General features: G+C 43.5%; 1 protein-coding gene across 9 annotated transcripts in view; it reads right to left on the bottom strand.

Annotated features, from left to right (window-relative positions):
* The window catches only part of Ehmt1 (euchromatic histone lysine methyltransferase 1), a 128622-nt gene that overhangs the window by 11874 nt on the left and 103873 nt on the right, over positions 1-12875 (bottom strand). For 8 of the 9 annotated variants that reach the window (XM_040745283.1, XM_040745284.1, XM_021235077.2 and 5 more), the window contains 6 exons: positions 11112-11213; positions 9311-9415; positions 2379-2533; positions 1311-1478; positions 978-1122; positions 168-245 (listed from right to left, as the gene is read on the bottom strand). In XM_040745283.1, the coding sequence (XP_040601217.1) occupies positions 168-245; positions 978-1122; positions 1311-1478; positions 2379-2533; positions 9311-9415; positions 11112-11213 (753 nt within the window). Of the gene's footprint in view, positions 1-167; positions 246-977; positions 1123-1310; positions 1479-2378; positions 2534-9310; positions 9416-11111; positions 11214-12875 lie in introns of those variants that run through there. The other variant, XM_021235083.2, reaches the window with a different exon arrangement.

Raw genomic sequence — 12875 nt, 5'->3', positions numbered from 1 at the left:
CCCCCACTTTCAGCCTGTCTCCTCCTCCTACTTTTTTCTACAACCAGCTCACCTCCAACTGTCCCAAAGTCACCAGGACACCTTAGAAGCAGGAAACATGTTCACAGACTCACTCTTACAGAACGTGCCACATAAGCACATGTGCAGCACATGTGCAGCTTCCTCACCTTATCATACCAGCAGCGCATGCTGAGCTGGCCACACATGCAGGTGCTAGAGGAGCAGTCATCTGCGCACACGCAGTACTGAGAACAGAGAGCACAGCATGTCAGACAGGCACCACCCCCTGCTTCCCCACTCCTCCCTCCTCCCAATCACCACTGAATCACTGAATGCCTTTAACTTGCCACAGGCGCTCTTAGGAGCCAGGTAGAAAGGCTTGGGACATACCGAGGAAACTGCACCATGGTGGTAGGGAGGAGGTAGGAATTTAGACAGGTGCAGCCTTTGGGGGGCTAAAAAGGCTGTTGCACTCAAGGCCAGGAAAGAAGAGGAGACAGAATCTCACAACCAAGTAAGGCTTATACAGTTCATCTTGTGAGAATTAGGGGACTCCCATAAGCACAACCATATAGATAATCTTTTCAAGCAGGTCTGATTTTAGTCAAGAAGAAAGTCAGAGGTGGGAAAGTTGTTTGTTGGACTGTAGCTGCCTGAACTAATGGGCACGCAATGTTCAATCCTTAGACCTCCATGGCCCCTCTTATTCGTGACTCAAAGACAAATACACCAAGGCCCTCAGCAAGCACTTATCAGGGAACACTTAGGGTCTTCAGCAGACCTTCAAAGTATGCTAAGAGAACCACTGCCATGCCTAACACAAAACTTGAAATTTTTATGTTTCTTCCACCTTTTTCCTGGGAAGCAAGTGCAAAGAGGACAGGATCTCCTGGGAAGCTTCCAAAGGCCTTCTTCCAGAATGGTGCTAAGTCCTAGGACCCAGTTCAAGGGACCTGCCATCCCTTCTTCCCACCAACCTGCAAATGAGTGATGTTCCTGTCAATGTTCATGGGGGACGTCACGCAGTTCTGGGAGACATATTTATAGTTGGTGGGACATAACTCACTATCCACAGCATTGACGCAGGGAATGGGAATGCGCTCATACCCTCGAGCAATGTCTCTGCACAGGAAAAGGGAGATGTTACTTGTGCTGTTTCAGATTCTGCCTCAATAGGAGACATAGCTGCCAACCAGTGCCCACACTAGGCTGGATCCTGGGGGCTGAGCTTCAGAAATATTTGCTCCAGTCTCTTCCAGTCCACCTGTCAATGGTCTGCTAGAGTCATCTCAGTCTTAGAACCTTCTCACCTGCTCACCGTCTTCTCAACAGCAACAGGCTTGTCAGGGGCTGAGTCCCGAAGTGTTTTGCTCATCTGCAGTGCACTCCACACCTGGGAATTGAGGCTTGCACACTGCAAGGGAGTCTCTCCTTCCTTGTTTTTCAAAGTAACATCTGAATCCCGAGAAAGAAAGAGGCTAAAAGGGAAAATGTAAGCCAACAAAACATCCAGATCTGAATTGAGAAGAAACACAGTTAAGGCACGTTAAATGACTAGCTTTCTGTTATGTAGCACTCAACTTGCTAGTTCAGTGACTCTGGAACAAAGCCATGCCTCCTAGGAGCACATCTGCTCCTCAAATACTTACAATGAGGCATCAGTCTTCTCATCTGAACATATGTGTAGGAGCTAAGAATGTTTATTTAATTTTTCGTAGACTTTGCTTTCCAATTTGTCCTTAAGGACAAAGGGAAATGTGAATGGAGAAAAGGGGTTTGGTGTGTGCAGGCCAGCACTGAAGTCTGCCTGATGAAAGTAAGCATGGGTTGCCACACCTGGGCTGGAGTGCACTGATTGCCATACCCAGGCCAGAGATGTGCAAGTGCCACAAAACCATTCGATCTCTCATTTTCAGGTAAAGTAGAGGAGCTACTTGCTCATCAGAGCAGTCACTGTCCTCCTCCTCCTTCTAAAGAAAACATAGCAGAGATGTTATACCATGCAGAAAAACTGCTGCTATGTGAAAAAATTGTGAAGGGCCTGCTTAAAAGGACCTAAAACAGTCTGAATTTCCACGCCTGAGAGAAGAGTACCAATAGCATCCAGCTCTTGCTCAATCTGAGTCAAACTGTCTCCACACTGTTGGGTCTGAGACTTGGTTAAAATTCAACCAAGAATGTGGATAGGGTTTTTTTGTTTCTGTTTTCAATGACAACTATGAGCCCAAAGTGCACCATAGCTGGTCTGAGATATCAAATGGGAAAGATACTTTTCCACATGTACTGCATCAGCTCTAGATACAGTGTGGATACAACCATTTAGCAGCCAATCTGGGTAGCCTGCCAGCAAGTTATATTGGTACAAGGGCCACACTCACACAACACAGTCGTAGCGATTCTCCCTGGCTGCAATGTGCAGGGGTGAGTCTCCATGGATATTCACGGCATGCAGGTCACACTTGGCAGCCAGAAGTATTTCAGCAATGTCTACACAGCCTGAGAATGCTGCCCAGTGCAGACAAATGTTCTCCTCCTGCACAGAGATAAAATTGAAAGCACAGTGAAGATGGTTTCTGGCTCAGAACATAATGATGAGGCTTTTGTACTTGAGTACAGCTGGTTATCCCTGGCACGGGCTACACTGGAGAAGGAATCCATAGTCCAAAGAGAGCAAAATGCCTATCTAAACTGCAGCCTTTAAAAAAAAAAAGATTTTTTTTCTCCATTTTAAAGGTAATAGAATATAGGATTGGAGAGATGGTGTAACAGTCAAGATCACTTGCTTCTCTTGCATAAGACCAGGAGACTGGAGTTTGATTTCCAGTACCTCTATTGGGTAGGGAATTCAACACACACACACACACACACACACACACACACACACACACACACACACACACACACACACACACACACACACACCCTGTGCAAACATACACACAACAAATTTTGAAAAAAATTAAAACTGAACAATATGCAATATTTGAAAATTGCAAAACCTGGGGCCAGGGAGATGTGAGATTATTGAGCAAGTAAAAGCTCTTAATGACCTAAGCTTAATCCCCAGAAATCACATAACGGTGAAGAAGAAAACCGAGAAAATATTGAGAGCTGATGACTTCTGGGGAAGAACCCCTTTCCTTAATGGTCCCTGGTAGGTCAACCACACATCATAAGCCAGTGATGCTAGCACAACTCGATTTGGTTATTTAAAATAAAACAATGGAGGACATTAAGTTGGGAAGGGGATTTGGGGAGGTTGGAGGAAGAGTAGGCAACCAATATACTCAAATATGTTTTCTGAAATTCTTAATTAATAAAGTATTAAATATGTTTTAAAAGGCAAGAGCTGAAGAGATAACTCAGTGGCAAAGAGCAGTTGTTGCTCTATCGTGAGGACTGGAGTTTGGCTCCTAGCACCCACATAACAAGCAAGGCATCTGCAAATGACTGTAAGTCCAGCTCTGAGGGATCGAACATCTTCTAGATTCTGAGTGCGCACACACATATGTGATATGTGCACAGACAGACAACACACACACACTTTAAAAACTCATGAAGTAATACTATATTCTCATGTCAGGACACAATAGCAACAAGACCCTGCTGACCTCTGCCCATCCTATGTTCGCCATCCTCTGAGAGCTCACCTCAACTGGGTCTGCAACTATTACCTACACATAATAAAGCCTTAGAGCTTCCCCTCCCATTGAATGAACAGCCCACTTCATAACTTACTAACTCTTTAATTTATTGAATGTTCTTGGTTTCTCCTCTGGAATGCAGTACTAATGAACATTCTTATCCTTTCCTATATGCCTCTCCCTTTTTTCCCTCTCTTCTGGATCTAAACTCTCAGAGGTAGAATTGCTGGCTACAGATTGGCTTGAAGTGGCTTGCCTTCTATATGCAGCTCACTGTGGCTTCCTTCCCTTCAGGAAATCTCCAGTAATTTTCACAGCAGCACAGACAAAAGTCTAGCTTGACCACCCCTTAGTTGTTGGAGAGTCCTTGCAGGGAAAGCCATTCCGGGCCCCATAGTATCAAATCTGCCTTCTCTGGCAAGGGGCAATGCCAAGCCACATCCCAGGGACTAATTCTGCAGGCCCTCAGGGGTCACATTCATCTGTAACACTCTGATGCTCTACAACAATTGGACGCCTTTCCAATGTCCACATGCTAAGGTGTAGTCAGGGCTTTCAGTTCAATGAACACTTGAAACATAATAACAGAACAGACACAAAGTGTATTATTTATCAATCTCACCCACAAACTGCCTCAAGCACAGGCTTTATTATTTATTATTTCATTATTTCTAAAGGAAGCACTAAAAGCAAACTCCTTTTAGTAAACATTAGTTTTCTGTCCAAAACCTTAGCTATTTGGTTACATCCCACACACATCTGAGAGCTCAAAGTCCTGCCTCCTTGAGGCCATTTTCCCTTATCAGAAGGATCTGTGCCTTTTTAAATGCTAAGATCTTACTCTTTTTTTTTTAATTTATTTTTCAGTTTAAATTTAGATAAGAAACAAGGTTGCTTCACAAGCACGGGAGGAGAGGAGGGAAAGGGAGAGGGACCTGGAACTGGCTTGTGAAGTTCTTACTCTTAGGGGACTGCTTACTCTACAAAGTCACAATGCTGGCCTGCGCCTCTGAACAGCTTTACCACCACTTACTGCTTCCACCAGTGAGAATATGGTTATCAACTCTACAAGGGCAATAGGGAACACGGCCAATGGGCTGGAGATGTAAGATGTTGCTACAAGAATCTGTGGAGCCTGCCTCGTAAAACCAAAAAAAAAAAAAAAAAAAAAGAATCTGTGGAGACTGGGCTTCCCAGACCTGAGAGAAAACAACCAAAGACCTCCAGTCTTTTGGCCAGGTGGGAAGCACCATCCACCTACAGACCATAAGCTGAGAGCCAAGCAGGACCCACTTTGGCAGGGGCAGTTATCCTGAACTGAGAAGTGCTGTAGATTCACCAGACTAGACGATGCTATACAACATAATGAGACAGACCTCCCATCAATCAATGACTATCACAAAAAAGAACTCAAGAGTACTGACAGGAAGGCACACGTGAAGAGCACTGACATCTGGTTTCAGCCCCTGACATATATACAGGCAGTAAAAGTGACAATGACAAATCAGAAGTGATATGGATACTGAACTGGCAAATCTGGTCAGGAAGCACCTGGTGTAACTGGATACCACACTCAGAAGCTAAGCAGAGACATGGTAGAAATTTTAAAAAGGTGCCCCCCCCCCACAACTCTTGTCCTACCAACACACAATAAAGAACTCACAGAACTTTCAGAGCTGAAAACCATGACTAAGGTGAAATTGATGAAGAGCAGCAAATTAGGACACAATAAAATCAGCTGAACCAAAAATTAGGTTTGTGGAAAGCCAGTTTCTAGAAGCTGATAAGACCATGCAAGGCCATCACAGGACAGGTCTAAATCACATGCAGCCAGAGTCCCTGAAATATAAGCAGAAGGCTCATCTGAAGAAATTACAACTAAAATTTCAAAAACTGACAAAAACCCTAAATTACATATCTAAGAAATCCAATCACCCTATACATACACAGAAATAAATAACACCAAGGCACATCACAAAGTCTTTTGAATAGCTTGAAAGAAAATAATATATTACACACAAAGAAACTAGGGAAAAGTACAACAGTTTCCAAAACATCTTAGTAAGGACTCTATGAAGCAGCTCACAAGCATAAAACTCACTGACCAGAAAGAACTCTACACCAAGCAAAAGCACCTTCCAAAGACGAGATGAAGCAACAACAGGAGACAGATGTCCAGTAAGGGAGGAGCTGTCACGCAAAGCGCAGCTGACAGTAACTGATACTGTTCAATCACAGTAGCAACATGTGACCAAGGCTCAGGATATAATCACAGATAAGGCAGAGCAAAAATGGCCTCAAGTTTGAGGCGGACGATGGAAAGAAACAAGGCTCTTTTACCACATGTGCTATGCCAGCCTCAGCAAGGATGTAAGAGGCTGGACTGGCCACCTCTCCATGAGAAGATCTTGCCAGGTCTATGAAAAAAGGATGGGTTTCTCCACTTCAGCACTGCCAAATGCTCACATGGGAGAAGAAAAGGGGAGAAAAGAAAAGGAGGTGGTGGCACACACCTTTAATCCTAGCACTCAGAAGCAGAGAGGTGTACACATCTCTGAGTTTGAGACCAGTGTGATCTACAAAGTGAGTTCCAGCACAGCCAGGGCTGTTACACCGAGGACCTCTGTCTCAGAAAACTAAAAACTTCATCCACATCTCACACCGTATACAAAAATTGACTCAAAATACACCGCAGGGTTAAATGCAAAGCTAAAAACTACATGTCACTGTACAAATGGACTTTGGGTGCCCATCCCACAATGAGGGAAGCTCTCTCAGCCTGGACTCTTGGGGGAGGTCCTTGGCCCTGCCCTGAATGAAATGACAGACTCTGGATATCCCCATGGAGGGCCTCACCCTCCCTGGGGAAAGGAGTGGGGATTGGGAGGGAGGAAGGGCTTGGTGTAGGAGGCAGGGGAGCAGGGGAGGGAGAGGGAGTTGGGATTGACATATGAAGCAAGCTTGTTTCTAATTTAAATTAAAAAAAAAACTTTAAAAAACAAAAAACTACACGCCACTGTAAAACCAAGGAGAAAATCACCTCCAGTTAAGCAGTGATTTCTGTTGTTGCTGTTTTTTATTTGTTTTGAAAGAGCATTTCAGTCTAGCCCAGAATGGCCTTGTTAAACTCGTAACAATTAGTCTGCTTCAGCCTCTCAAGTGTTGGGAGTGAGAAGCATAAACCATCATGTCCAGCTAAGACAGTGTCTTCAGTAGACTACAGGAAGAGGATGCAGAATTACACGAAGACCAACTATACTCTAATGTTTGCACTATTGCAGGCCAGCGTGGGTTACATAGCAAGTTTCCGGCCATCCAGAGCTACTTGGTGAGATTCTATCTTAAAGAGAAGAGAGAAACAACAACAACAAAACAAAAACAAAAGAACACAAACAGCTAAAGATTGGAATACATCCTTGACCAAAACCCGTATGAAACAGCTAAAGCTCACAAGAAGATGGGAATATCAATAGCAACAATTAAATGAGTATTAAAACCACCAGATGATATCTCTACCTATGTTATGTTAGTGTCAAAAACTATAAAGAACTGACCTACTAATCATTGTGAAGGACACAGAGGTACCTCAACTCTCAGAAGCCAAAGACAACTAATGTGCTGGCTCCTCTAGACAGCTTCTATTTCCAGGACTCATTTGGGGGAAGTTAGGGCACTAATATTCACATCAACTCTGTAACAACCATGTGTCTACCAACAGAGGATTACTAAATAACCACATAAATAAGACATTTCAGGGAACAAGAAAGAGCCACCAACAGATTATATGAGGAATCCAGGACAGTCACTCCCACTGAAGATTAGACTCCATTTTGATAAAACCAGACAAATGGCCAGATGTGCAGAGCTTCAGTGCAGGAATGGCTATGCTCACTATCCTCACTGTGCACTTCAAATTCATGTTGTCCACACTACATGTCAACAAAGTGGCTAAAATAAAAAAGTGTCAGACTATATAGATAACAAACTTAAGGGCTAAGTGTGGTGGGTGACACATACACTGAATCCCAAAACGAAGGAGACAGAAGCAGACAGATCTCCGTGGGGTTGGGGTCAGTGAGTTCCAGGCCAGTCAGGGCTACATGATGGAGCCCTGTCTCCAATAAACTAACAAAACCAAACCAAAAGCCAAAGTTGTCAGCTACCTAATCCTTCCATATTGTAGGAATGTCAACCAAGACTTCAGAGATAAGTGTATTCATTTCTCAACAACACAATGTCAAGTCAAAAGATTGGGCAACACTTCTGACCTCCATATAGCCCTGTTATATGCGTACCCCATCCCTAAAAATAATACATAAATTAAAAAAAAAGAAAATGATAAAACTTAACTTTAGCAGCCTAAAATAAAGCCAGATAGTTCATGAAGAATGGTTGGATTATGGGGGGCTAGAAAGACTAATGTCTCCCACCCATGTAACTGTACCCAGCACTGGTTTTAAATACAATTCATATAAGTGACAGGATCTTTTCATGCTGTAATAAACCTTGTTAACATTTCTTTTTTAGTTTTTATCCTACTTGAATTTGCTTAGAATGGACTGGGATAGCCCTTAAGAGATTTTGTGCCCTCTCTATAACAAGGCTTCATTATGTAACTCTTGAGTAACTTGCAGATTTGGAAAAGCATCTGGAAGAACAATAAAAATAGAAGTTAAAAGAGTCTGAATGAGGGCACGGTGCATGGGTGGGAAAAGGCGTTCTTGGAAGCCATGAGGTTGTTAAATGAGAATCTCAAGACCAGAAGTAGATAGACTGAATTCCTAGGAATTGTTGGCCAGGGAGGGTAGGAACCTAAGGTCCCACGCCAGACCAGCTGGCAATATGTGCTGGTTAGATTTTATTGTCAACTTAACACAACTCAGAATCGCCTAGAAAGAGGGAATTTCAATTAAGGAATTGGCCAGATCAGATCAGCCTCTGGTCAAGTCTGTTAAGCAGCTGTCTTGATTAGATTGATGTTGAAGGGTCCACCCTAACAAATTCACTGGTTTCCCAAAGTAAACTCTGGCGGAACCAGTTTGTGCTTGGGACCTTCAAAAAAGAGATAGGCAGAGCTTGCAACCTTCCTCTGGAAAGGGATTTTGCAACAGATGTGTACAGTTGTTTTTTGGTCTGTTATTGATACGCTATCTGGGATAAACAGACATTTGTTCAACTATCGCCAGGAAAAGTCACATTACATCTAGAGGGACAGCAAAACTATTTCTCTAACTCTGGACTCTATATTTTCTGGGCAAATGAACTGACTCCATAAAACCAGACATCCACTGAGTATTTTTAATCAGTCCATTCACATTTCTTTCTCTTTCAAGACGGCTACCATAGAGCAAATATAATTAATCATGGCCCCTACATGAGATCTGGTACTTAGTGACCTTTCTTGGGCTCCTCCTCCTCCAGGTCAGTCAGGGAGTGATTCACACAAGCCACATGCCCCTAAACATTCCTAGAGAGCCCAGGTTTGCAGGGACCCAATACAAGTTCCATGCTGGGTCAGTGAGATGTTGGCTACACAGGGCCAAAATAGCCATCATGCCCTAAAACTCCATTTCAGAAATCAGCGGCCCTTCAGACAGTAGGCAGGTCCTTCCAGCCTTCTAAGAGGCTATGTCCTTAAGGTTCCTAAGGCACCATGAAAAACTCACATTGTCCCGAATATTGATGTCAGAGCCTTTGGCCAGCAGCAGCTTCACCAGTTCCACGTGCTTGTACTCAGTGGCCCAGATCATAGGTGTCCAACCACCATCATCCTAAGTATAGAAACAAAAGACATCACCACCAGACAGCAAGTGAGAGAATGACTTCATGCAGCTTGCAAGTCAAAGGGAAGAGGGCAGCTGGCTGACCTCTCTGTTCCTGCTAATACCTGTTGTCAGGATTGAACATTCAGTGAGCCTGAACCAACCTAGGGAAGACCCATAGCAAGGTTTGTGGGAAACATGTATAGAATGTTTCACTCACACCCTGGGCCCTACTGATGATTACTGTAATCAACTACCACTGTCTATTTCTGAAGGCCAGGGTCAGAAAGACCAATCAATGTCTGCTGAGTCTGCAGGGTCCATTAGGAAACTCATGAGCTGCCTTCCTAACACTATGGTTAAGATCAATCATGTTAGGTAGTTTCATTTAGACCAGAAAAGATATTCTGCAGGAACTGCATGTTCTGGTGCCACTTATCAGTCTGGAGGAAGGAGATAGCTTCCTTCCCAACACCCCAAAAGACTTTCCTGTACACCCACACTTGCATGTCATTGTAGACACACACAGCTTCCATAAATGAAGATGATCTCTCTGTAGTTGACTATGGGCATCATCTGAGACAACGGGGACATAAAAACACAAATGCTACATCAAAGCCCAGCCCAGAGTGACAAGGAATGAAATGCCTCACAGTAACCCAACAGGATGAATAAAGATACAATGCTAAGGGCAATTAAAATAAATCAGGCCATGCTACTTTTAAATGATGAAAAGGGAAGGAAGGAAGGGAAGTCCAACTACAAGCTGCTATTTTCTAATCTATGTGGCAGGAGATCACAGACAAGACAGTACAAGGAGCCAGGCCTAAAGCAAAATAGCAGGAAGTACCTGGGCTAAAAGTCTGGGAGATGGAAATGCAGCCCCAAAACAAAAATCAAAGGGCCCTACTATGGCTTATGTGCACAGTCTTGAAGCTACCTCTTCTTAGATCATTTGTTGGACTGGCATGCACTTGTAGATCTCTACTGTGTGCCTGACACCGAAGATCACAGAACTGGTAAGACACAACCTTATGACTGACAGCAGGGGAGTCGGGTTAATAAATACACATGGTGAGACAATGGCAGTGCCAAGGAACAAAGCCTGGGTGCCCTAAGGGAGGGCAGAATCTATGGTGTGTGGGCATGGGAGTCTGGGAGACACTAAACAGACATGAGGAGCCTGGCAGAAGACCAAGGATGGCACCATCAGCCAAGTATTGCAGGAAGGGCCTACAGAGCAGGTGGAGAATGTGGGGATGAGGCCTGTGCTAGACATAAATCAGGATCATCTGGAAAGAGGAAACCTTAGTTGAGAAAATGCTCCATCAGATTGGTTTTGTAGGCAAGTCTGTGGGGCATTTTCTTGTTTCATATTGATGTGAGGACCCAGTCTAGTGTAGACACTACTACCCCTGGGTAGCTGGCCTTGGAATATATAGGAAAGCAAACTGAGAAAGCTATGGGAAGCAAGCCAGTAAGCAGTGTTCCTCCATAGTCTTTGTCTCCAGATCAATACTGGAGTGTGACTTGTAAGATATGATAAACCCTTTCCTCCCCAAGTTACTTTTGGCCATGGTGCTTATAACAGCAATAAAAACTAGGCCTTTCAGGACTTGTGGGCCTTTAAGGATCTGAACTAAGAGAAGAAGATGCCATGAAGGAGGTAGGACAGCTATGTCATTGAACAGGGAAAAGGCTTTACCTGGCAGTTGACATCCATCTGTCCATTTGAAAGCAGATACTGAACCACATCATAGTGGCCTTTCTTGGCAGCCAAGTGCAAACATGTGGAGCCCTCTGCATCCTGCAATACAAATATCATTCAATCAAGAAAAACAGCTTATGATTTAGTTCTTGGTGCAAATCACAGAGAACCTATGCTTCCAGCCTAAAGGAAGAACTGACAATGAACCCACCCAACTAAAGTCAGGCTGAGAGAATCAAAATTCTGTCTCAAGGGCCTACAGTCCACAGTGAATAGCCAAGACCCAAACCCTTTGTCCCAACTAAGGAGACCTTCAAGTTGGAAGAAACCCGGCTCTAAGCACACATACCAATAGAATGTGAACATCCTGATGAAGAACTTGCCCATTTCTACCACCCTGTACTAGATGGTCCCCAGGCTTCTTGTCATAAACAGTATGGTTTGCCAACTCCTGCCAGAAATAGTTAACATGAATATAAGGCTTATCCAGGCCACGGCTGCTCCTTAAAGGACTTTGGAGAGCTAACCATGGTCACCAAGCACACGGAAAACAGAATTGATCAGTAAGAGCCATCCACATTGCGAGTCTAAACAAGGAGAAAAGAATAGGCAATAGGCAAGCTTGCCCTATAGAAGCGATTCAGCCTTGTTATTACTGCTTCTGTATCCTTCAGTGCTGAGTGTACTTCACTAGCTTTTGGTTTTGCTTCCTCCTGGATTCTACACAGATCATATTATCTCACAATTTAATAATAAGAAGAAGAAGAACAAGAACAACAACAAATAATTTTTAAAGTTAAATAAAAGACACTGACCAAGAAGCTCCAGTAAAGGCTAACAGCTCCACACAACAAAAACCTGAATACACCTACCAGGCCAGGCATTGTTCTTCTGCTCCTGTTTTCACTGGTCACAGGCTAAACTGGCCACTGCTCTTAAAGACGAGTCTCCCCACTCTTATCTCTGTATTGACCTTATCTCTATTACCAGTCTCTACTTTCTATCTCCGAGTCCAAAACCTGGATTTTAACACATCATTAGACACACATCAGTACATCTGATATTAATTAGGGTGACCATCTTCTGAAGAGGAGTCTGTATGCCAAATTCCATGTCACTGATACTGACAAATGACACTGGAAGGCTGTTGCAGGTTTTAAGAACCATGGTGGCATACATGACAGAAAGGATTGGTAGCTAGCTTAATTACTTACTACAAAGTAGGCAGACAGGCACGTACACACGCACACGCGCACACACCCTCCTGCCCCACACACGAGTTTCATGGCACCGAGATGCGTTTTTGTGCTCTACACAGGAGAGCAGAGTATGAGGGAGTTGGTTCTCACAGGGTATAGACTGGAGAATACTTTAGCCAAAGGAAACTCATAAGACTAAGACATGAAAGTGGCAAATAGGGGCTTCTGGCTTAGAAAGGCAGTGGGATACTGTTCAAAGCAGTCAGCTGTATAGTCTACAAGTACAACTGAAGGTTTGACACAACCACTACAGAGACATTCACACACCTTGCATCCTTTTTCATTCAACACACCACATACATAAGAATAATGCCTCTTGAATTTAGTATCTAGTTTTCTGATGCATTTCAATATTTCTATAATCCAACAGTGGGGACATTGAATAATTTACAATAATATACATCTCTCCACAAGTTCTCTACAACTCCTTTTAGTTCAGTGTATTTTTAATTCTTCTTTGAAGATAACTTGCCACACTCATTTGTCACCTTTATTTTTTTTT

The sequence above is a fragment of the Mesocricetus auratus genome, unplaced genomic scaffold (genome assembly GCF_017639785.1).
Source record: "Mesocricetus auratus isolate SY011 unplaced genomic scaffold, BCM_Maur_2.0 Super-Scaffold_100004, whole genome shotgun sequence".
NCBI classification, from domain to species: Eukaryota; Metazoa; Chordata; class Mammalia; order Rodentia; family Cricetidae; genus Mesocricetus; species Mesocricetus auratus.
Note: the sequence above shows the minus strand (reverse complement) of the source record. Positions and strands in the feature narration are given on the sequence as shown.